General features: G+C 31.1%; 1 protein-coding gene across 1 annotated transcript in view; it reads left to right on the top strand.

Moving 5' to 3' along the window:
• The first annotated feature begins 9,508 nt into the window (after positions 1 to 9,508).
• Positions 9,509 to 25,512, top strand: part of LOC130892352 (zwei Ig domain protein zig-8-like) — a 468,122-nt gene continuing 452,118 nt past the window's right edge. The window contains exon 1 of the mRNA XM_057797743.1: positions 9,509 to 9,936. Within this exon, the coding sequence (XP_057653726.1) occupies positions 9,882 to 9,936 (55 nt within the window). The 5' untranslated portion in view covers positions 9,509 to 9,881. The remainder of the gene's footprint in view (positions 9,937 to 25,512) is intronic.

Genomic DNA, 25,512 nt, shown 5'->3' on the forward strand with positions numbered 1-25,512 from the left:
AATATTGATTATATTATACATTTACATGAATAATAAACTGTGGGAAAACAAAGAGAAAGACTGGAACTCAAGTATAGGAAATTTTATTTGCTTGGAAGAAACTTTATTGTAGATTTGATAAGCACCACCTGTTTCCTTCTATGGCATTCAGAATTGGTGTATATCATAAGGGGCAGCTTTCTATAGAATACAGAAATCTAGATCATAAGGAAGTGAGATTTACATTGAGGCTTGGAAATGAGGGTTTGCTAGTAGGGGATCAACAAAATATATTTGTATTTTAGAAACATTTTATGGAATATACTTATTAGTAATCAGTTTTCATTCTTTATAAATCACACTTCAATTAAATCAGGGAATACGAAGGTATTGGATGATTCCCAAAATCTTCGATACGGTCCATTTTGCCTGCACAAGAAGCTAAAATCGACCACGCTAAAGGGCAAAATGAACCTAATGAAGGACATCCGCAGTCTAATGTGAGGAACACCTTTCACATATAAATCTCGTATTATCATCGTCGTTGTTAGCTCCGGCACAATTACAATGTGCCCAAAGGAGACAAATCGGGCATTGCACCCATCTTTCGTTCGACTCGGAAAAGAGATGAAAGTACTAGAAGCACTCCGTGTCTTCCTCATCATCAGATGTTAAATCCTTCACGTTTTCCTCTTATTTTGTATTGTCTTTTCATCTTTGTTCCTTCATTGGTCTTCTTTTCTGTTTCCAGATTAAGATTCTTTTTTATCCTCTTTGTTTCAGTTGCTCGATATGTTATATCAAGATCCTTCCGATATGATATGGTGAAGATGTTATCACTGCTATTTTGCCACGTCTTTTTTTTTTGGGGCTGATGTTTTTGAAAGAGGCATTATCATTTTTGGAAGTCGCTATATTCTTTTTTATTTCGGTCGGATACATGTGGATTGGTTTCTGAAGTTAATGCTAGGATTAGTGATTCTTCTGAAAATCTTTTACAGTATTATCAATTGCTAGTAATCATGAAAAGCGATACATCTCTTGATATTGTGCCTCGAATATTTGACATCCGAGGCATATCCACCGAAGTAGACGGCTGAGGTCGATTACGATGAATTCTCGATCTTTTGTAGAGTGAGTAGCTCGTGAAGTGAAAGTCCTGCTCTTGAAATCAGAATGAATTTCTTGAACCATGCCGTAAATGTATCCTTCTGTATCCAACCACTTCCATGACACATGGCCCAAGAACCTCGTGGGTCATTTCTCATTAAATTATCATTTATCCTTCTTGGTTGGAAAACGAATATTGATGACATGAAGAATCCATAAGCTCCCATGCAAAATACGACGGGTACAAATTGGCCGCGTTCCGCAGATGTCAACACACCCATTTCTTTCTTACCTTTGGTACCAGCAATCTGCGGCAAACATTTCGTTAGTGTAGTCATGTCGTCAACATTGAAGATTTTTTCTGGTGTGAATTTGTATTCTATAATCAATTAAGCAAGTTATTGACTGCCACTGCATTAAACCCTGATGACCCAGCTCCTGAAGTGGCGTCTGGTTTGCGGAAACTTGAATCCGTTTCGCTTTAAGAAATTTTCAACCCAATATCTACTAGCCACCTCTGTGTCATGGTCGAAATTGTGAGGTAAGTTTTTTTTTTCTCTTCTAGATCATAGGCAAATCTCCTAAGGTCTTTTGAAGTTGGCCGTAGTAATGTCTTTAAGATACAAACCCAGTTTTTTTCTTATAGCTTGCTAAATATCTGCTCAAAATGTCCTAATTTTCTCACAGTTTCTTGTTCTAGATCATGTGTCGAATAATCGTTTTAGTGTAATCTTTGGAACGTTATAGATTGCAATTGCCTTTTTAAATCCCATTTCTTTTTTTTTCGATAGCTCTTATCATATTCTCGTCCCATTACTGTTTATTTTTTTTCCTTATATATTTGTTAACCATCTGAAACAATTAATAAAAGATTACTTCAAATTACTGATCCAATTTTCTGAAGGTGTATCGGTCCATTTTGCCCAGGTCCGTTTTGCCTTTCAGGCGCTTTTGAATCAATGTGAAATTTCGAGTTTGGGTATTTAACCTGTTTTCATTCTTTAGATATTGAAATTGAGACAAAATGATGCAAGTGTTGTGTCGTATCAATTAATTTACAATACATAATACAACAAAAGTACAGGCTGATCAAAAATGACGTATTTTACATCAAAATACGAAAAAATTCCGCTGTCACACGTGGCACGTTCATTGACTCACTGCGGGGAGTGCGGGTGTGATTGGGTACACTATTCAACAAATAGATGGCCCTAGTCGTCTCAAAGTAACTTAATTGTTCCGTTTTGCCTGCATGTTCCGTTTTGCCTTGAATTCCCCCACTCACAAAGAATGACCAATAACAATGGATTGGAAAGAAGAATAATTTACTGACATACCCAAAATTACTAGCAAACTTAAATAAGCTTCTTTTAATGAAATAAGCCAAATTTTTAGTTTTATTGTTTGATCCTTATTGGAAATATTCAATTTCAATGTAGTGAGGAATACATTCCTTTTAAATGCCATATTAAATGATCTTTTTTGACAGAACTGCGAACTCCCTCAATTTCTTTCCTTCTCAAAAGTAAACATCAACCCTTATAATTAGCATTCAATTTATTGAGGCGATAAGTGAAATGAATTTCAAATCGGTGAAAAGGTTTCTCGCCATTCTCCTTGACATATAATTCAAAGCAATTAGAGTTGTTACTTCTGTAATAGGGGTCAAAACAAGTGATGGAGTTTACTTTTCTACAAAAAAGTTGCTTGAATGGATTTGTGGAGTTTTGGATAATATAGCGTACAAAAATACGATAAATGAGTCCACGATAGGCACAAAAATCGTTATATGTTCATACCTCCTTGCATGATTTATTATTGGATAAATTGAAAAGTTGTGGATCAAATCACCTTTTCTTCGAGTGAGACCAGACACTTTTTTGTGTATTTTAACGAAAAATATATCAACAAATGATTGGAGCAAAGAAGTGTGGACGTTTGGAAAATATACCAATACTTCGCATTCGACGATATACTGTACACTCACCAATCATCTTCCAATACTCTTACAAGTTATTTGGATTGGCTAAACCAATCTCTGAAATCTAAAAGAATCAATAGACACTCCACAACGACAATGCATTATGGACCGCCATCGTTTAGGTGGTCTTCCCTGTGGCGTTCTTTTTTCCTATGTCTTGTATTCCACTTTGCTATTTAATATGTTCATTCCATATTCTGGTAATGTAGAGTTTTATCTTGTATTTTCACTTCTTGTTTCTGCTGCATATGCAGTGGTAGGTCTTATAATGGTTTTATATCTTGATTGTAATTCGGTATTTTAGGTATTTGTTCTTCCAAACTATATATTTCAGGCATCCCAAAATCCATAATTCTGGGTCGATTTCTGACTTATATCGTATCGGCTCTTTAGACGTCACTAGGCGTTTGGTATTCTCGGTGTTAGATGAGATGGAGATCATCTTCAGTATCGGCAATAAGGATAGCATCGTCAGCATGAAAGAATATATTTCCTATTTTGAATTCCGCTGTTTTGGGCAGATTTTCTATTATTTTATCCATTATGAAATTAAATATGAAGGGAGTGACAGAGTCTTCTTGTATGATTCCTGTGTTTACATTTATATCTTCTGTTGTTGTATGTCCCAGTCTGATTTTGTTTTGACTGGGTATTAATATCTTGTATTAGATTAATTAGTCTATGATTTAGTCCATTTTCTCTAAGACATTATTTAATCTTACTCACTCTCAAAAGCTTTGGTCAAATCAACAAAGTACATATATGCAGGTTTATTGTATTCTAGAAATTTGTCGGGTATCTGTTGGATAATGAATATAATATATAATTTCTGAAGCCTTGTTGTTCTTCCTGTATATTTATGATTCCGGTGATTTCTGCCAGTATAGTTTTTGTGAATGGTACAATGTTTGAGAATCAAAATTTTGAAATGAAAAGTTTTGCATATTAAAATTATAAAGTATAACTCAAAGACTAGGTTAATATTTTCATTTCCAATAATTTTTAACGATTTTTGATAAGTTATAGTGAAAAGCATTCGTTTCATTAATTGGTTAAACAACCAATAAATTCGATAAAAACGTTATACAAATTGATATCGGCGTTATTTTATATCATCGCATTACTTTGTGATTCAATGTAACATAAACAATAATTTTCAAAGTATAGGTATCATTTTCAAATTTCAATTTCATTAACAAATGAATATCCTTTTTATTTATTGCCGACAATTTTAGGCCAACTAAATATATGTTATTGTTAGTTTTTTTACAATAAAAGGGAATATGGGGGAATAAGGGAAGTCAGCCGAGTGCGTAGTAATAATTAAAACTTTCAATTCAATATTTTAATTTAAATGCATTCACTATAAAAACAAATATACCCTATTTATCTTAATACTATTAAAATCGGTCATGGTTATGTTATCAGACTATTTCTTGGTTGACTTCTTGACATAAAAATAATAGTTGTAACAAATAGAAAATTATAGGTTTGTTACAACCCATCAAAAAACAAACTGTTTGTGGTGCAGTATACGAGGATATATCGAAAAATTCTTAGCCTACTATAGAACCAAACAAAGGTTCAATATCAAAATATTTTATTATTCAACATATTCTCCTATTAATTGGATACATTTATTACGGCGAACCTGCAACGTCTCTAGACTTCTCAAAAAAAATGTTTCTTCTTGCTCTGCAAACCAGACCTCCACAGTTTTTATTACCTCCTCGCTGGAAGAAAATTTACGGCCTTTTAAACTTTTTTTCAGTTGAGGAAAGAGATGATAGTCGGACGGAGCCAAATCTGGTAAACAAGGGGGGTGTTCTAGTAATTCAAACCCCAAATCACGAATTTTTTTAATGACAACATGAGATTTGTGTGCAGGGGCGTTGTTCTGCAAAAACAAAACATCTTTGATAGCTTTCTGCGTCTTTTCTCTTTAATTTTTTTTCTTAGAGTGGTCAGTAATGTCGAATAGTAATCTCCAGTTATTGTTCTACTCTTTTCCAAAAAATCAATCATGATTACTTCATGGCAATCCCAAAAAACTGAAGCAAGAACTTTTCCAGCAGATTTTTGCACACGAAACTTCTTAGGTCTTGGAGGACCAGATTATCGCCGTTCCATCGATTGTTGCTTTGTTTCTGGATCGTAAAAATGTATCCAAGTCTAATCCATAGTAACAATTTGGTTTAAGAAGTCTACATCAAATCGAGCACAGATCAAACGCGATGCTTCTATCCTTGTACACTTTTGCAGCAATTTTTCGCTTGTCCAAATTGACGTTCCTATGAAATATTCACTGTTGTAAATATTAGTTTTAGCCCAATTCGACGGTCTGATAAAATCATGTCATCACTGCATCGATATTTTCGGGGACTGATACAGAAACTGGCCTTCCCTATCGGTCATCATCTTCAATGGAAAATTTACTTCTTTCGAAGCTTGCAGTCCAATTTTTCACGGTCGCATACGAAGGACATTGATAACCAACGGTATTAAGCATATCTTCGTAAATCTGCTTACCTCTTTTACTCTTTTAAATACAGGTACTTGATGATGGCTCGATACTCCAATTTTTCGATTTTCTCAGTTTCGGTGGACATCTTTTTTCTTTTAATTTATTGCGTAACTCCGGTTTACCTTTTTGGCGTCAAACTTTACACTTACACTTCTAATAAGTTATTGTTCGTTGCTATGGTAACGCAATATTTTGTTTATGCATGGAACTGGTCTAGGCTAATTAGTAATCAATACATCCTCGTAGATTATGCGTTTCAACCGGACAGTTACCGATATAAGACCGTTTTGTGCTCCAGCCGACTTAGGTATCGTTTATGAGTCGTTTCCAGGTCGGTTTTCTCCATACTTGATTGATAGCAAGTACTGTTACCAGAACCAAGAGATTGCTTAAGTTAATATTATTTGATGTGGTAGCGCAAATAAATATACTCCATAAACTCACAAATTAATACTTTTCTATTCTGTTATCATATCATTTGATCATTTTTGATGGATCAAACAGCACCGTACGCCATTTATTGTGTAATTATCAAGTATTCAACATAAGCACATAATATGGTGAAGTCGCTTTTTCACACATCTCATTCGGAAAATCCCGAAATTTCCAGTTCTCTAGTTATAAAAAATGCTTTTTTTATAAAACATTCATTCGTTCATAATAATTCATAGATGGAATAAAAAATCGTCTTTTCTTTGGCCATTATACTGGTCATCGCTAGAAAATACACTAGAGATTTCAGTTTGTTTATCCTGACGAGTGAAAAACAAGATTCACAATAAGATGGTTTTGTTTATGGTCAATGGTGGCTATAGGAGATGAATATATTGGAGATAAAATATGATTTTGAGATATTCTCGTTAGCAATTCCAACAGTCTGTCTCATAAATAAACAATTGGGAAGAAGGAAGAAGGATTGTATTGAATTATTACTGTGGGGAAGAAAATTTCCAATAATTGGTATAATTTAATTTTTGTTATATACTTTTACTGGGTTTTTCGTTAACTACCGTAAAATTTGCTTGTTCAACGTTTTCGTACGGCCCGCTACGAAAATGATCATCAGAAATATTTAATTTGTATAATAGTTTGACCTCTGTTGAGTATTAACAATTGCTACATTAACTCGTGATACTGAGAACGAGTACGTTTAAATTCGTAAAATGAAAGCCAAAAACATTAAAAAATTAATAAAAGACATTGTCGAAGTCAGCATTTTTAATAGCAAGTTCAATGGTGAAAATATATTGCTTCCAAAAATCTCTGTTTTTTACAAATCTGCCATTCAATTCAATCAGAAGTCGCACGGACAAACTAAGTCTTCTTGTGGATTATATTTAGGTTTAAGTGTCATGCTTTTCTCATGGACAACTATACGTGATATGTTTTCACGTGAGTGAACCATGCAGTTTATTTTGGCTAATGGCGGACCAACTAAAAATATATAGATATTTCTGGTTTCTTATCATGGGCAAAAAATATCACAATTTCTTACAAATTTTTTTGGAAACAAAAATGCTCGAGTAAATCATTTCTGTCTTGGAGAATGCATTGAGATCGAGAACTTTCTAAGCAAATTGTGTTATTGTATAGTGAAAATTTGAATTTATTTTGTTAATAATGGATGTGCCTCAATGTTTAACAAGACATGGGACGAATGAAGAAGCCGCTAGAATCATCGCGCTCATACAAGATGGCCGCAGTCAAAGATACGACGCCGGGGTAATTGGAGTTCAACAAAGCACCATATCCAGAGTTGTTATTCGCTACTAAGATACAGGGCAGCTAACCAGAAGACCCGGACAACTAAATCTGGGGTGCCTCAAGGCTCAGTACTAGGCCTTATTGTGTTTCTTCTGTTTATCTATATTGCTTATGTAGAAATCAGTGGTAAAATATGTCTTTTTGCAGACGATACTAGTTGCTCTTGGATCAATCCTAATCTCATGGCACTTCATATGACAATTTCGAAAACTCAAGTTTCACATACATTGCAGCCTTTTCTACTAAATAACACCACCTATGACGTGTGCGTCTTTATTTAGTTATTCGTATGTTTGTTTCTTAGTTTTTTAGAAGCTTTTGTTTACAAATTGTGTACAATTTTTTGGTAAAAAAGTTTTTCTCTTTCTCTCTCTTATTTTGAGGGTTAATTTATAATTAAATAATTGTGCGTAAGCTTAGTGTTGTCTTCTCGTAACCTACTTAATTTAACTTGAAGTGATCTTTCGCTGATTGACTGCGACCAAGGTTTCACCTCGCGTAATTTCGATGTTTGCCACTCGTTTTGTCACATTTTTTGCAATTGAGTAATTTTATGTACTACACTACCGTTTGCACTTCATTGGCGGTTTAATTAATCACGACGAGTATTGTGATCAGCTTCTTGTATACCGCCAGTACCTATGGAAAGTATTATTCATTTGCATTTCATATCATCTTTCAGAATAATTGCCAATTGTGTTATAATGTGTAGAAATCGTGGTATTATCGCGTACCTCCTGAAAATGTAATGTAATGTAATGCTCTGTATCCCATATTAAGTTTTCTATTATTCCGTTCGTGATTATCTAAATTCCATGAACGTTGCTACTGCGATATTTTTTCTTAGATATATGATTTACATAATGTATTAGATCTAATGGAATTTCCCAAAATTGACTTTTATTGGAAGTTAAGCTAAAGAGACGAGACAATATTCAATTTCCGGCCACATATATACAGCGTGTTCTCAAAGTAATATGGAAGGAAGTTACGGGCGTTTCACTATTTGATGTTGATTAAGTTCTTCCATGTCTTCTCGTTAATGAATTCCAGAACGTTCGATTGTTTTTAATTGTTGGCCATTTTTGTAATACTGTGTTGTAATATTGTGATACAATAAATTTTATTACAAACAGTTTTATAACTTGTTGAACAAGTCTTCTGGTACTTGTGATAATTGTTTATGGATGTGAAAATGTGAAAAATCCAATCCAATTCTTATTTCTGAAAACCAGTAGCTTGGTTAAGGAAAAAAGTATTGTCTGAATAACTTTCACTCACAGTCGAAGTTTATTACAACAATGAAAAATCTTATCACTCATTTATAGCGAATTGGTACACAATATATTTAATTTGCATTTGTGAATGTATGTCTTCAATAATTTAATTTATCTAAACTGACCCTGGTTCATGGAGGCTCGTTGTTTCTATTGTTTCCATATTAAATAGATTTTCGTTTAATTCTTCCAAGCCATGAATAACTTTTTTTATTTTTTAATTCTTTAAGTCTGTATCAAAATATGATATTAACACTGACAATTTGCTTATTTATATTAATCTATAGATCAAGAATTTTTGAATCTTTATAATTGAATTTATGTTTTTTTGATATCTCATGGTTCGTTAATGCTTTAAAGCTTTAAATGATAAAAAAGATCTAAATAATTTAAGTATAATTTATAGTTCTATTTTGTAAATTCTAATAATTTTAATTGATTACCGCTATATATGGCAACCAAAGGAAAAAATAATTTTTCTTATTGGAACAAAGTTCTAAGTTGATTTTATCCTTATTTTGATATAGATTGATTGATATAGATTAATATAAATAAGCAAATTGTCAGTGTCAATATCATATTTTGGTAAAGACTTAAAGAAAATATATATATATATATATATATATATATATATATATATATATATATATATATATATATATACATATTTAAAATATGTTACATTTCTCTACCTACTGAATGAATATCGAGTTAAAAGAGCAAATTGTAACTGACAAGCGACAGCTCCGACAGGAAGCATCAGGTGCAACAATCTATCAAAATTATATCTGTGTTATCAACAATAATTATAATAGAATCGCGGGGCTAACGCAAGCGCCTGACAATTTAGGGAGAGCTAGGCATCTCGACGCCACTCGATTTTCAAACGTCACGACGTAAGCCTCGCGGAAAATGTTTTGCTTTCACGCCACGCGCTCCCGGTCGTCGCCTCCTGATAGAGGATGCCGCTTTTGACTATTTTTTGGGAATCCCAAACATAAATATAAATATCACAATTCTGAATTGAAGACAATTTGCGGTGACATTATGCAAATAATAGTGATTGTTTTTAGTGTTTGAATTGATAAGATTTATCTCTGTGATCTTATTGTAATACATCTATAAGTGAAATTTCAAATAATAATTAGTTATCTTAGCTAAGTTGGAAAATAGGTGTAAATACTTATCTAGTTTTTGTGATAATATGATAGTGTAGTTGGAATACAAGATAAGAAAATCATCAGGAATGGAGAAACAACAAAGATTACTTTTAACTTCTTTTTTGTTTATATTTTGCACAGGTTAGTTTCCTTCGATTATTTTGTCCAGAAGTTATTGAATATAAATTATTAACTATAAATCAATATATTTCAAATCTGAAAATTTATAATGTTGTATTTATAATTGATTTCAAAGCGAGTAATTCTGACTGAATTAATCTGATTTATGGAGTCGGCTTTATATACTTTAAAAAAAGCAAAAATGTTACTTTATTTAATGAACCGGAGTTGGTATTGTTCGAGAGAATCTAGTTTGATAAACGCATTTCAGTTTCTAAAAAGACAAATCTAAATCACAGATTTTCAGCATTGCTAAGAAATAGATTTCTCTATGTTGGTCATGGGCTAGTTTTATCCGTAGCATATTGTAAATGTAGAGGAGAAAAATAATTTTTTAGCATAGATTTTTAAAAATGTAAAATGGCAAAAATCTTTGTTATATCGTAGTATAGAATATACTTAAAATGATTAACGGTAACACTAGTGCATATTTTAATTTGTTATTGTTAACTTCCACTACATTCCCCCATTGTACTTTATACGTTATTTTAAGCAGTGCCTTAAGAAATTGCCCAATAAGAACAGACTACTAACAAAAGTATTTGATACTGTGAGAGATCTAAATGTGGAGAATGTCGAAATAGTTTGGAGAGTACCATAACTTACCAATTGTTTAGATGTATGTTCTATATTTATTACCAAAACTTCATGGTGTTATTCAGTTTCCACATTAACATTTTTCATTCCTCTGCTGTAATTCTTTCGATGTTTCATCAATTTTGAATGCTGTAAATTTAAATAGGAGATAGTACGACGCAGACTTACCAATTGTATTGGGCTTGCCGGATCTTAGATCACAAGCATTTTTCAGTATTCTTTGTACTTGCTAAGAAAGTGCTTACAGTATGCATATTATCTAAAATCATCCTAAGATACTTTTTGTTCAGATGAAGAGCCCTCAAGTATACAATTAATTGGTCCACTAACGCACTACATTCCAACAAGAACGATCACGTTACGTGAAATGTTATTTGTTTTTTGGACGTGTTGAGGAGCCCACATAAAAACTATTAATTTGTTTTTATCTCGACGTTTTCTAGACTGCGAATTGATTTATTTTTCTTAAGTTATATGAGAGCGTTTTGGAAAGTGAAAATACTACTGAAAGAATCAGTTAAGATAAGGGTTTTCGAATTGGCGAATGAGATGATTAACATAAGGACATGAGAGATGGTAGTTTAGATATTTTTAGGGAGGGAAACTAGTGCTGTGATTCATATTATGTTACTACTTCATCTCAAATCCAGCTTGGTTTCCAAGCTGGTATCTTGATGCCATTTTCATTACTTTATCATTACATTAATTTGACTCAAACAATTTACCTTAAGTATAAGGACTCGTGCAAATCAGCAAATACTCAAAATAGTTTCTCGGTGCTTGTTCAATTGTAGAAATTTTGTTTTGGTGTTGTGGTTACATAACACAACGAAATTTTTGAAAGGATTTAAAAGGTATCATCAATACAACAATTTTCATTCACTTATATGTTAGAAGCATGGGGTATTTTCAATTTATGTTCTTATAATTTATTAATAATAATCGAGATAATTAATTCAAATCAACTGATCATATTATCTATCACGCTAACCTTTTTTACATTATAGTATGTTGTATGGTCAATTAATTCATTCCTGTTACTTTCAACTTATTCAAAAAATTTAGTTAATCGTTGTAGGATACCCTTTTATTGGCGAAACACTAAGGATTCAACGTGCGCTCTGTTGAATTGAGAGCGTAAAATATCGTACTTTGTTATTTTCGAATTTTTTACGTTCGGAAGATTTTTTATCGATAATTACTTGGGGAAAAATGTTAGTTGTTTGAAATTTAACAAATGTAATGAAAATGGAATATAATTCTCTGCAAAACTGTTGTGGCGGTTCAGTTATACTGGACCAAAATTAAGGTACAGTAACTTGAAATGCCTGCATATTTGTGTTTATATTTCAGTTGTAGTTTCATAAGACCAGTCTCGTGCACACTCCAGAGATTTACAGCAACGTTTCACTTAGTTTCGGGTAGACAGTGGCCATCTTCTATATCTTTTGCAATTCGTTTCATAACAACAGAATTTATGTTGATTTATTACTCTCCAATTACGACGCTACCAAATTTATTTACTGTACACAGATAAAGCTATAAGAACAGAAATTATGCTAATATTAATTTCGAATAATTTTGTTGATCTTTTTTTTGAACACACTGTTTCCACCCCCACTACACCAATACTCACAAAAACACTGTCTGACGCGCGTGTCGATAACCAAGTTATCGTCTTCAGAGTCTCTGAAGACGATAACTTAGTAATCGAAACGCGTGTGACACAGTGTAATTGTGAGTATTGGTGTATTGGGGGTGGAAACAGTGTGTTGAGTATGACTACCACCAACGGTTCCAGAAATTCCAACTTAGGTTTTTTTGTGAATTTTTATAAAAACTAAGTTTTCCTTCTTCTTTTTGAGACAGACAGTTAACTTCTGTGTTCATGAGGAATTTCATCATCATCTATCGGTTAGTTAGCTCACATTACTTCGTCCTCAGTCATTAATTTAGTGATTTTTACAATGTAATGATACAATTGATATATTTAGTCAACAATAACGTTCAATTCGTTGAGTGAAGATAATTATTTTCTGATTGTTGTTTCCAAAGTTTGAAACATTTTCTAACTTCATACAGTTGCTAGAATGAAATGAATTTTGATTTTATTGAAAATCGGTTAATCATTGTTTTGTTAACATGTATCAAGGATATTTTACACACGTTTTCCGAAGCGACAACCACATCGTATCCTAAATATTCAACGGAAACATTATGGGCGCAATACAGTTTTTGTTCACCTCACAGTTCACAGTCTCGTTTTCCTTTTAACGATTTGCGTGGTGTAATGTGATTACAATGTATCAGGAAATTTTGACGCTTTTTTGTTTAATTGGATTTTATACGTATCGACAAAATATTTGCGTTTATTAATGTAAAAAATGTAGAGGGGTTTTAAAATTTCCACAACCATTTCATATAGTTTTCGCAATATTCAATTTTTTGCCTCACTGTCCATGTTTGTGATATTTTTGATAAATACATTTCCACTATTATGATGTGATAATTTGTGTTTCTTCAATTCACTTAATAATTGTAGTAGTAAAAACCCCTTATTGAGGTATTGGGATTACCTGAATTTCAATCCCTTTTTTTATTTATTTTTTCTATTAATGTTTTTCATTTGTTGGGGTCCAGGAAATGTGTGAAATCTATTAGTTTAATCAGTCTATTCATTTCGTCTATTATTATTTTATTCGGTTTATTATTTTATTTGTTATAATTGATTGGTCCCACTGTAGAATCTTGGTTTCCATTTACTGAATAAGATTTGTATTTATAGTATTGATCTTCTTTTATTTTCGTTTTATATTTCATTTTGTATTTGTGAGACTTTTGTTGTAAGGTGTTTTGTTTGTCTAGATACTCTTTTTGGGAAAGACTGAAGCACGTTTTCAATGTTGTTTCATATATTTTACTTTAGCCATCATCTGTATTTGTCTCTGTATGTTTGATTATTTTGTTAGCTATAACTCGGTCTTGAATTCTTGAATTATTCTCATGAATGATTTAGTTTTTAGGAAAAGTTATATAATGTTTTGTATATGTTATGTATGTTATTATATATCCTCACCCACTACGAAGAAATTATGTTGGCAAACATGATTATGAATGAGAAATGAATACTCGTATATCTATATTTCTTAAAGATAAAAGGATATGACCAGCAATTCAATATTCATATATAAAGATAACTGTAGATATGTTGGCTGTAATTACTTGATCGCCACTGATTAAACCGAAAAAAAGTATCAAATTGACGATTATAATGTTTATAATATCGCAAGTGATTATTCAGTTATTCAGGTATAATAAAATGTTGTTAGGGATATGATTAATCACACTGCTACATAGATCAAACAGTAAAAATCGAGTCGTTATGATAAAATAGTGCATTTAACGGCAATTGAATATTTGATAGATACATCATTAATCTACAGAAAATAATTTATCAAAATACTTATTACATTAATATTACGACTTACGGAGTTACTCCGCGGAACCGGAAATACGCGTATTTAAATCGTTGTCTGAGCGTGACACAATTTTTGATTATAGAATTACACCCCCACAATATTTTTCAATATACATCACTAGATAGCTACAATATATTCAGTTTTATGAGCTTTGATTGCGTTTTTGTTATCATATTAGATGTTTTTGATCTACGGAATATTGAAAAACCATTATTGTCATCCAAATAAAATAGATCTGATCCTTTATCAAATACGAAGAGCAAAACTTTATCTTTGGAATTTGTTAGTATGAATTAATAATTTCTATAACACTTATTGGATTTTTGGCACATATTGGTTCACAATTCTTTTCTTTATATGAAGTCATTGAAGTTGTGTTGTATGTACTGGAAAAGTGAGTATGAGGAACTTTGGTGTGAATATCGATGTAACAAGTATGGTAATTGTTTGAGAAGACTTGTCTGCTCACTTGAAAGCCTGAGGCTACAATATCTACAATAGTTGGTGCCAGTTTCTTTTTGAAACCATCTGCACGAAGTCAGAGATATGAGTATTAGCAAGCAATTCTGGCTTTATTTGTTCTAAAGAAGAGCACTTTAAAATGAAATTATTTATTATTACGCATAATTGAATTTTATCACTATCTATGAACATTGAATAAAAAAAAGATTTTTCATAAAACGACGTTATGGTTTTTATATTCCATTGATGTAAAGTTTACAACAAAAACCACCCGTGGTTTACTCATAGTTTGTAATAGATAGAAATTCTTAATTAATGGATGATTAGTACACAGAATTTGTATATAATAATAAAAGATATTGAATATTTTGAGACTGTTTTTTTTGGATTAAATTCATTGGAAAAGATATTTTTTATTGGCGCCTTGCAGCTTTATTCGCAAAAGAATTGTTTCTGTTACTATTGAACGGATACTATTACCAAAATATCAATAAAATCATAACCGCGCTATGATTGTACGTGTCCATTGGTTTTAAGTTTGGATTAGTCTTTCCAAGTTTACCTTTATCAAATTACAAGAAAGACTGTTCATAGCAAGTATCTTCAATTATAGTATGGTCGTTTCAACTGATTACAAATGAATTGATCATTTTTATTTATATTTATTTTCACATATAATCAGCCGTATTGGAAAATTTTATGATATATAAATGGGAATATGCCGAGAAAAATGTTTTTCGATAAGTATTTTTGGCGAAATGAAATTTTTATTATTTATTGCAAAAGGGATACAAAAGGAAATTTATTCCATCACAGAAACTATGTCGAGTACAACAAATAATTATCGTTTATTTAGTTATAGAAAATGTCAAAATAACTAAAAAGTATCACAGCGCACATTTTGTTGGATTGAAATCAGAAAAACATGAAAAAGTTTCGTTTTTTTTTTATTTAGACGTCAGCTCTTAGTAAATAGGATAATGAGAACCAATTGAATAGGCACAGATCCTGACTTAAATGGCTCAAACAGTAAAATGCAATAAATAAAATGTAAGGTAAACTTTCACGGAGAGCATTATTATGTTATGTTTGAAACTCGTTTGCAGTGAATTAATTCTATTTTGACTAGGGAAAACTAGTTTTCACAAACCCCTTACACTGATGATCCGACTTATGAATCAGATAGTGAGGATGACGTTTTTTTGACACAACATTCACCTCCAAATCAAGATAGATAACTATGCATCTCCATGAAGCGAAGATCAGACGCAAGGTTCTTCGGCATAGATCCTAATGAATTGATTATTATATCATAGAGTACCATATTTCGGAAAGGAACAAGCACAAATGGTAATTGCTAAAACCAAAGTCACGAAGCCGAAAGGACATGGAGCTAGACGCATGTTATGAAATGAGCAGAGATCAAAAGATGCTATTGAGGTTAGAGCTCCGATCGAAATTTTTTACGTCAACTGTAGTAATGGAGGATAATCATTTGCCACCAAAGATTAATAGATTAATTTGGAAACTTTGGACTGAAGGAATAGAATCTGCTGGTTGTGATATAGTAGAAAATTTGTGCCATATGCTGATTAGTAAAACAAAAAATTACGAGAAGTAGTTGCTAAAGCATAACACTAAATAGTAGTATTTCCTGGGGAGAACTAGTTTTAACTGATGATTCTATTAAATAAGAAAAAATCACTTTTAACTATTAAATTTGAGTAATTGTTAGTGCAAAATATAAAAATCGAATCTATTGATTCATTTTTGATATTGTTGGGTTGACTTGCTAATAGAATTATTCAAATTTTGAAAATAAATCAGAAATAGTCAAATATTCATTTTTTCATGAAATATATTCCAATTAATTTTCTTATATTATGTATGCGACTTAAAACCAAAGATTAATTAGCTTAGAGAAATTCCCCAATATATATATTCCAAGTTTCATAATATTTTTCCTAATGGTTCAGCAATTTTTGTCAGAAATTCGTAATTCGTTCCCATGTCTTGATGATGCATTATCAGAGAGCAAAGTCCACGGGTTTTCATTCTACAAATCTTGTCTTTTATACGACGATGTTTTTCTCAAAAATATCATAACTCATAACAATCAAATCTAATTTTTTATCCATTTCCATAGGACCATAATTCTAGAAGAAAGAAACGAAGTTTAATAAGTTTTCTCATATTTAGTAATTCGCTCGTCAAACTAATTCTATCTAATTTTATGATGATAGATATGGAATAAATTAGTGCACAATCTATCTAAATTCAGTTGTTTTATATAATTTAAAAAAATCTTCCCTCATTTTAGTTGTACCTTATTCGACGTTCTCAAATTATCTATTATTTGTTTTACATTCTATGCGTAATACTCGAAGATTATGTGCATTAAATCCAAATTAAAAATGCAATTAGTCTCTCATGTTTCAAAAACAATCTAAGTTTTTACTTGCAACAATACAGCTTTTAGATATTGTGGTTTTCTAATGTGGCTTACTGGTTAAGTTTTATTTCAGTACCTATTGAAATCAGCAAAAAGTTTTGCGCGCACCACATTAAAAAAATTTCAATTTTTATGTTACTAACAGACTTTTCTGTTGGAGTTTTGATCATTATGCCACCTTAGTTTATAAATGCTTTATTCTGTAGCTCATCTGTGTCCATTATAGAGCACTAAACGGATTTATTTGTCAAGTTAGTCTGCTAAAAGAAAGTCCATCCAAAGACTATAAAATTCACGATAATGTGAATCAAACCTAGCTCAGCATTTTTAAGGTTATGTAATCTGGTTAGGGCATTTTATACATTCATTCCCAGCTAACATTGTGTCATTGTATAACACATCGAATTGCTTTTAGTTGTGTTTATAAAATTTCATTGATACGAATCCACCATATTATATAAATATAGTAACACAGGGATATTCTTTCTGGTTATAAATCCTTTAAGGACCCCGGATAAAGATATTTCATTCAGTAATCTACTTTCCATGAAATTGTATTCAATATTACTAAGCTAGAGATATAATGAGTTTTCTTTATATGAAAAGCTTTTACTCTAAATTTTGTTTATTAAGTTACGGTTGAGCCAAACTTGTTTTTTTAAAACAATAACTATTTGTCATCGTACACTTTTTTAAAGTTTTTCCACTTTCTCTAAGGGTCATTAGGTTTAAGTTCACATCAACGTCTCCTTTAACAAATGGTTGAGCTTCGTGTATAAAAAGTTTATTTATTTCTATGTGAATGTTTAGAGTGAAAAATATTAAGTATCCGTATGATCCCGTCTCCATTTCTGCAATGAAAAAGGTAAATAATTATTAATCATTTTTGAGCTTGTGCTGCAGAACATCTTTTATCACGAATTGTTAACCCGCGAATAATGGGATACTAGAGCATTAAGTAAGATTTAAAAATTTGTTAAAGATCCCGCACGCTCTGATTATCCGTGTAATTTACAATTCAGTACGAGAACTTTTTCGTTTTTGGGATGTAATTCATCAAACTGTTCCTCCTCAAAGGTACAGAACAGAAAGCAAACAAATATTTTTCACAAAATTCGAAACATCCAAATGAAATTGACGAAATATTTGTGTTTAAAATTGAAAATACTAAACAAAAAAGGTGATAATATAACGCAAAAAGCTGGGAAAAATTTATTAGTACAATTTCACCATATAGATTTTGACATCTAGAAATGGAGACACTGATTGATGTATCTTTGATAAGTTCTTTAGATATTACATGTTTAGTATATGGTATTGAAAGAATATATTCCGGTGTTGGATATAATGTGTGAATGATGGATTGGTATTCTGGAAAAAAAGAGGAGGAAACTAAATTGTTTCATTTTGCTTTTGTGTCGAAATTCACGTCCGGATTCGATTTATTATCACATATTTATATAAATACTGACATTACGAGTATTTATATGCTTACCTAGATCACTTAGACAAATTACTACACAAACTGTCACTTTTACTAATTATTCATTATTCAATTATTATTCTTGATAATTGTTTTCTTACTTACGTTTTCTGCTACAATCTTACTACAATGCCAAACTATTTGAAGGTATGTATTAAAAACTAATATTTCCCAATGAAAGAGCAAATATATTTTATTCATCTAAATTTATTGTATAGTATATTATAATTCATTAAGAGTATGAACTAATTTGGTTAGGGCATCATCGAAATATTTTTTATAATCGTTTCCAGTATTTTTCATGTGTTGATTCAAGCTATGAGTCTTTATAAGTTTACCAATGTTAAGTTAGACGTTTGAGAAGCACTGTTTTGCATAAACTACTAGCTTTTAACATTTACATAAAACCTGCTTACGAAATTCAGTTTCAACTCTTACTTTGGTACATTCTAATGATTCTCAGGCATAATTGGGATGAATTGTCTCATCTAATATAGTAAAGTTTATCAAATCCTATTGTATTTCAAGCAACAATTTTGACATAAGAATGAACACTTGATATACTCGTAAATCACAAAAAAATTACTTTCCGCCTCATCCATGTCGTATAAATACTCAAAAAGCGATCAATCCTATTCTCCTAATTTGTAATCAGTGAGGTGAGAAACGTAAGGTGTATCTTTGCTTTTGTTTCTCGTCGTTGACGATCTATCTTCGCCAATTTTATTAATGTGTCGAAAACACCGTTTATCTAATGTTGATGTATCAAATGTCTTCACATCGTTTCGTCTTAACTATCTATCGGTCACATATAGGTCTTAGAATTGACTTCAATCAAGTTTCAAGGGATCTGAGGAAAAATTACTTATAATGAATCTAAATAGTATTGGAATGGGATTTTACATCGTGAATTAAATAGGAAGCGTATACCAACATTATGTTTATACAGAATGGAATGGTGCAAATGAAATTCCTTATTTCGTAACCGGCGACTATAAGGAATAATATTGAAACCCGTCTATTTTTATTTTTAAACAAGCTATTCATTGTAATACCTTTTATTTTTGACGTCATTTTTAAAATTATTAAATGGAAATGTGGGTGTTCAAATACCTATTCAGCTATATCAATATCTCTGAGAAATTAATGTTTGTATTTGTTTCAAAAATTAATAAATATTAATTGAATACAACGAAACCAAAACTTAGTGCTCAATTTTTTTATCTTCAGCTAAAGTACAATTAAAAGCATTAGGTAATAGCATGGACCATTCAACAGTTCTTACAAAGCTAAAGAAGAAAAAGTGGCAGTTACAGAGTAAGTGAAAGATGATTTTGATACACGAGTTGAATTTTGTGAAATTATAATGAAAAAAAAAAAAAAAATAAATAAAAGAGATCGGATCCTTATAAAAAAGGTTCTTTTCTCTGATGAAGCTATATAATATCTACTTAATCGTCATATCTATCGTCATACATATCGGTACTGGGCTACGGAAAATCTACAATGGATGCAAAAGTACTGTAATTAATACCCATAGAAAGTGAATGTTTGGGCGGAAATAATAGATAATACGATTATTGTACGATCCTCTTTAGAAGAAACCTTAACAGGTTCTCGATATTTAGAATTTCTCCAAAAATTCTTGCTTCCCGAATTTAACCGATTTTTTCCAAACAGAAATGATTTATGGTTGCAGTAAGATGGCGCGCATCAACACTATGCTGTCTTTGTGCGCACATCGTCTCAATTAGGTCGCAGAAGAATAGTAGAATGGCAACTTAAGTCACCTGATTTGACTCCTCTTGATTTCCTTTCATAAGGATACTTGATTTTTTTTCATGAGGTTACTTTGAGTGTAAAGTTGACCAAAATAGACCACAAAATATCATTGAACTTAAAGATAGGATTTGTATTACACAAATAACTCCTTGAGTTATTGGGAATGTTAGAGAAGAGCTCACGTACTTCTTTCTCATAATATTTTAGTTGTTATTTAGATAAATAAATTGAGCACTCAATTTAGGTTTAATTGTATTGAATGGATAATACAATTTAATAAACATTTATTAATTTTTTGAACAAGTACAAACATCGATTACTTAGAGCTATTGATATGGCTGAATAGACATTTAAAAGGCATTTCAAATAATGTATTACCACATCCACATAACGTCATCACGCTCACATAGATGACGTCAAAAATAAAAAGGTATCCTTTCGAATAATATGTTTAAAAATAACAATCGATGGGTTTTAGGATTTTTCCTTCGAGTCGCTGGTTGACGAAGTGACGAATTTATTTCTTTCATTTGCACAATACTGTATATTTAAATGCATTATCTATATAGCTTATTATTAGAATCGACCACAATGATCAACCTCATCGAATACACCGGCATCTTAATTATAACTATATATTGTCGGCAATTGGCAACGTATTATCTTCAATAAATCATTATCGTTTAATCAACTTTCAACGAAAGTTATGAGTCGTAAATGACAATGTGCGTAGCGACTACATTATTTCATAATTCAATAAAAGCTTGCTGTTGGTTGAAACTAAAATATAACATGTTCATTCTAAATAAGACACACTGTATATCTACCTACAAATATATTTCACATAAAACTCTTCAACAACATTTGTATTTTAGAGTTTCAATTTATTTTCTCTTATATTCCAAAGGTATTTTTTGCTTCAGATTTTTTGGGGTGAAAATTTTAAAGCAGATTAGTACCCATAAATAAGCGTTTAATTGATGAAAACGTCATTTCAAAAAGATATTCTGGAAAGTAAGGCAACATTTGTACAAGTTTAAACTTTCTTGAATTACATACTCCAATTTAAAAATGATAAAATCTACAGCACAATTTTTGCGGTAAAATTATTAATACGATATTCTCTCGAAAAAATGCTTACACATAGAGATTTTGATCTAGTAAATTTTATTGCGATTTCGTTTCTGTAAGAAAGTCAAAATATCAGATCTCAGTCGTTGTTAAAACCTTTTCGAGTTCAAATCCAATATTATTACATAAATATATCAACTGTTGTCAATTAACTCAGATACTGCACTCAAGCGATTTCACATACAGCATAGTTTAGATACAATTTATTTTCACAAAATATTTTGAAGTCGTCTCATATCATTTAAGCAAACTGTACAATAAATACTAGAGATAGTCAGTCAGCAACACAAATTGGATATACTGGGTGTTGCTCCATATGTCGGATAATTTATTAGTTCTACCCTTTTTTGACATTTATAGGTCTAGTATTGGGCATTAGGAAATTTATATCGACAATAAAGTGAAGGGAGTAACAATTATTAGTCTGGATTGGTTCATTTTCTCTTTAAATCTTTTTCTGAGCTTCGGTTAGATATAAAAACCAAACCCGAGATCTGAAACCATTTTATAAATGAGTTGCTTTAAAAAGTATATTGTGTTCTGGATTATAAAAAAAAACCTAAATTGTTCATTTATAATCGGCATTTTCTTCTCGTACTTTCGGAGACGAAATTTAATATTTTTTTAATGAACTTTCATTCATAAACTTCCCTCTCAGTAAACTCTGGGAATCAATCAATAATCGTAATATTTTATTGTGTCTATCAGTGGATCATTAATAATACAGTATGGATGTGAAATTTCTTATTTTTTATATGAATTTGAATTTATGTTTTGAAAAATAATGTCTACTGTCAAATGAAAAATTTCTAAATGTGGACATCTAAATATAACCGTACTTTCTAACTAATTCTACTCGATTGTTTAAGGAATATACAAGCATTCATCAATTATTGAAATTTACGAGCATTGCGAGCGGATAAAATCACGTAGAATACCTTATTATACTGAAGTCTTAGTTCAATAAATATAGAGATTCGGAACGTTTGATACGGTTTGTGATTAGAACTAATATAAAACCGAAAACCTTAACTGGGAATGATATTCTCGAATATCATGGGTGATTTTTTCTGCCCATACATATGAATTCCGGGATTTATTTATCCCGTTTCTTATAAATTCGGCTTCTTCTGTAAATAGTGTCCTGTACAGCGTTGATCGATGATGTTACTTCATTTACAAAATTCCAACATATGAATTTCATCTCCAGTAGTCACTGAAAAATTTGAATTGAATTTTTTTTGTGAAACTCTACTTACTTTTAATTGAGTAGCATTGAGCTTTAAATTTACTTGCCCAGTGCTTATTGTAGAATTCTTCCTGCCCACCATCTACATACATCACATTACATACGTAACGTAGATACACACAGAAGAAACATGTATTCTTGTGCACATAAATAACGATTGATAATGACAATAATGACAATGGGTATAAATTATCAAGAAGCGTCAAACGGTCAATGCCAATATTGATTTTTAAACTATGACTCGGTTAAAACTGCCATTGTCTTCGGTCTTGAATAGTGCTTGTGGATTGCAGGATCTCATTTGTTCGATTTTCTTTTCTTTGATTGGAATATCTTGAGTTCTCGAATTTGTAATCTTTCTTTCTAACTCCTCGATTTTCTCGTCAATCGTTTTTATTTTATTCTCGATATCATATTTAAGGGATGAAATTCTATTTTCATATTCATAGTTGATACCGTCCTTCATGGTCAAAATATCGTCTGTCAAGGTAGAAATATTCTCGTCAGTATCGGCCGAAATATCATTCTTCAGAGTTGAAATGTCGCACTTCATGGCAGAAATCTTCTCGTCCATTTTAACATAAATATCGTTCTTAATTTCAAAAATTGACGAGATCAAGGTGTCTGTCTCTTACTCACTTACACTTACATTAGACAACTTAATACTGAACTAACTTATATAATTCATTTTAATTCTTTGGTTAGTTTTCTATTTTGTTCCGTTCACTATGAATATTCACTAACCTAAACTCCGCTAAACATGCTCGATATATATCAGAAATGACATTTCTAGATTTCTATGAATTTAACAAACAACAACAAATAAATAACAAGGCCTTACTTGAAATTACTTTAAAAAAAAAACAATATAAACAAACCTCCTGCTATGATAAGGAACATATATAAAAACAAACATCAAACGAATTTCGCCATATATTAACGTCCGCTTCAAATTTTAGAAGGCCAGCTTGATGTCGGGGATAAGTTCGTAACAATAAGTTTTATTTTAAAGTTTGAAGTTTTACAATGTTGAAAAAAATTTTTCTAATAAAGTTACTGGTAAACAACAAATTGGACAGACTCCGATAATATTTTTTTATAGGCTCAGGCAGATTAACAATCCACTTGAATAGAGGGTTGATAACTATGTATACCTAGGGATACCGAATCTATTATTTCAAGCCATTTACTAATGGATAAATAAGTTCAGCAAAACGGCGATCTATTACTGGAAAAATAGTTTGAATAACAACTTTAGAACTACTATCACTAGTTTGAGATAGTAGTTGTAATCATTGGTTATTAACGAATCATCCGGTATACACTCTTGCTCTAATTTAGTGGGTAAATACATATATTCAAGTCTGGGTGTATAATAAATGCGCCAAATCTTATATACACAAATATATTTTAATACCATTTGAATGTGAAGGAAATTCAAACTTTCAAACTTTGTTTCTGTTAATAAGTTATTTCTTATCTTACTTCGTTAAATATTTTAATGTTTTCGTATTAAACTAAAACTGAATTGGATTTTAACTTGTATAGTCCCTTTTATTTCTAGATTCTTATACAAACGACTCGTTTTTGATAAAGCCGAAATCGTTTTCTTGCATGAATTTCATTATTACAGTAATTGCAATCCGTTTAATACATACCTAAATGGTTTTATCAATTCAGCTATTGAAAATTGGAAAGCTGGAGATCATCAAAAAAAAAATGATAGGGCAGATAAAATTAAAAAATGGGAATACTTAGAATACATAAAACACAACTAAAAAGTGAAATATGGAATTGAGAGTGTACAATGTGGATGTTCTATTTTGAATATATATTTTATATTTCAAGTTTAATTTTTATTTACCTTTCCAATGGTTCGAGATTTCAATTGTAAGGTACGACGCGTGACGCTTTCCGCTTTTTAACGGCGGTACTTCGCTATTGTTTTATTTAAAAACCTTGTATTTTTGGCTAAATCTATGTCGCTTATATATTGACGTACCGGGCTCTAGAACAACGAAGTGGTGGTTACAATCTTGGTATGAATTGTGTCACGAATGTAGTCAAAGACGAACCTTGTGGATACTTTGATAATTTGGAGCCAACAGTAAATGATTGAATATGGTCGAAGCATTTTGACTGAGACTGATACTATGTCAAACGTTCGTTTGCTTAATGAGGCAGTCACCACCATTTTTACTGAACTGCCTAAATGTTCAACCATCCGTAGTAAGTGATTACTTTTAAAACAAATCTAATAAGAAATGTATTGGACTGAGCTTTCAATATAAATGTATGTTGAAATCAATAAAACTCTTCACATTTCAGGCTCCTAACAGCAAACTATTTCTTTCTTTAACATCACCCTCAACTCTAATCATATTCCCAGAAAATCTCAGTAAAAAGATGTTGAGGAGAGAAAGATTAGAGTTGTCAAACATTCATTATACCACTAAATAATAAAAGTAATCACTTTATCAGATATTATTAAAGAACTTAAAAAAAAAATTGGAACAAGAAATGGGAATGATACAAACATCTGAGCACTATGCGTTGTGTAGTGTAACAGCCGAGAGGGAACAAAACCCCAGAGCATGATATTTAAAAAACACTTTATTTTCCATTATTTTGACATAAAAATATTGCTCGTTCTTCATATATCTATATTAGTTGTAATGAGATTAAAAATATTTAATCACAGTTTGAATTGATTTAAAAAAAAAACAGAATGCTTTGTTTAAATTTTAACTATTTATCAATATCTGTAATTAAATATAATTTCCGTGACTTACTTGGAGAGAGGATTTAAAGACTCGAATTAGCCAATTTCCATAAATTTAGGCGAATACCACTATTCTTTAGATATTTTTCCAATAAAAACTGTCGAATATTAAATTAAAGT

Source organism: Diorhabda carinulata, chromosome 1, assembly GCF_026250575.1.
Source record: "Diorhabda carinulata isolate Delta chromosome 1, icDioCari1.1, whole genome shotgun sequence".
NCBI classification, from domain to species: Eukaryota; Metazoa; Arthropoda; class Insecta; order Coleoptera; family Chrysomelidae; genus Diorhabda; species Diorhabda carinulata.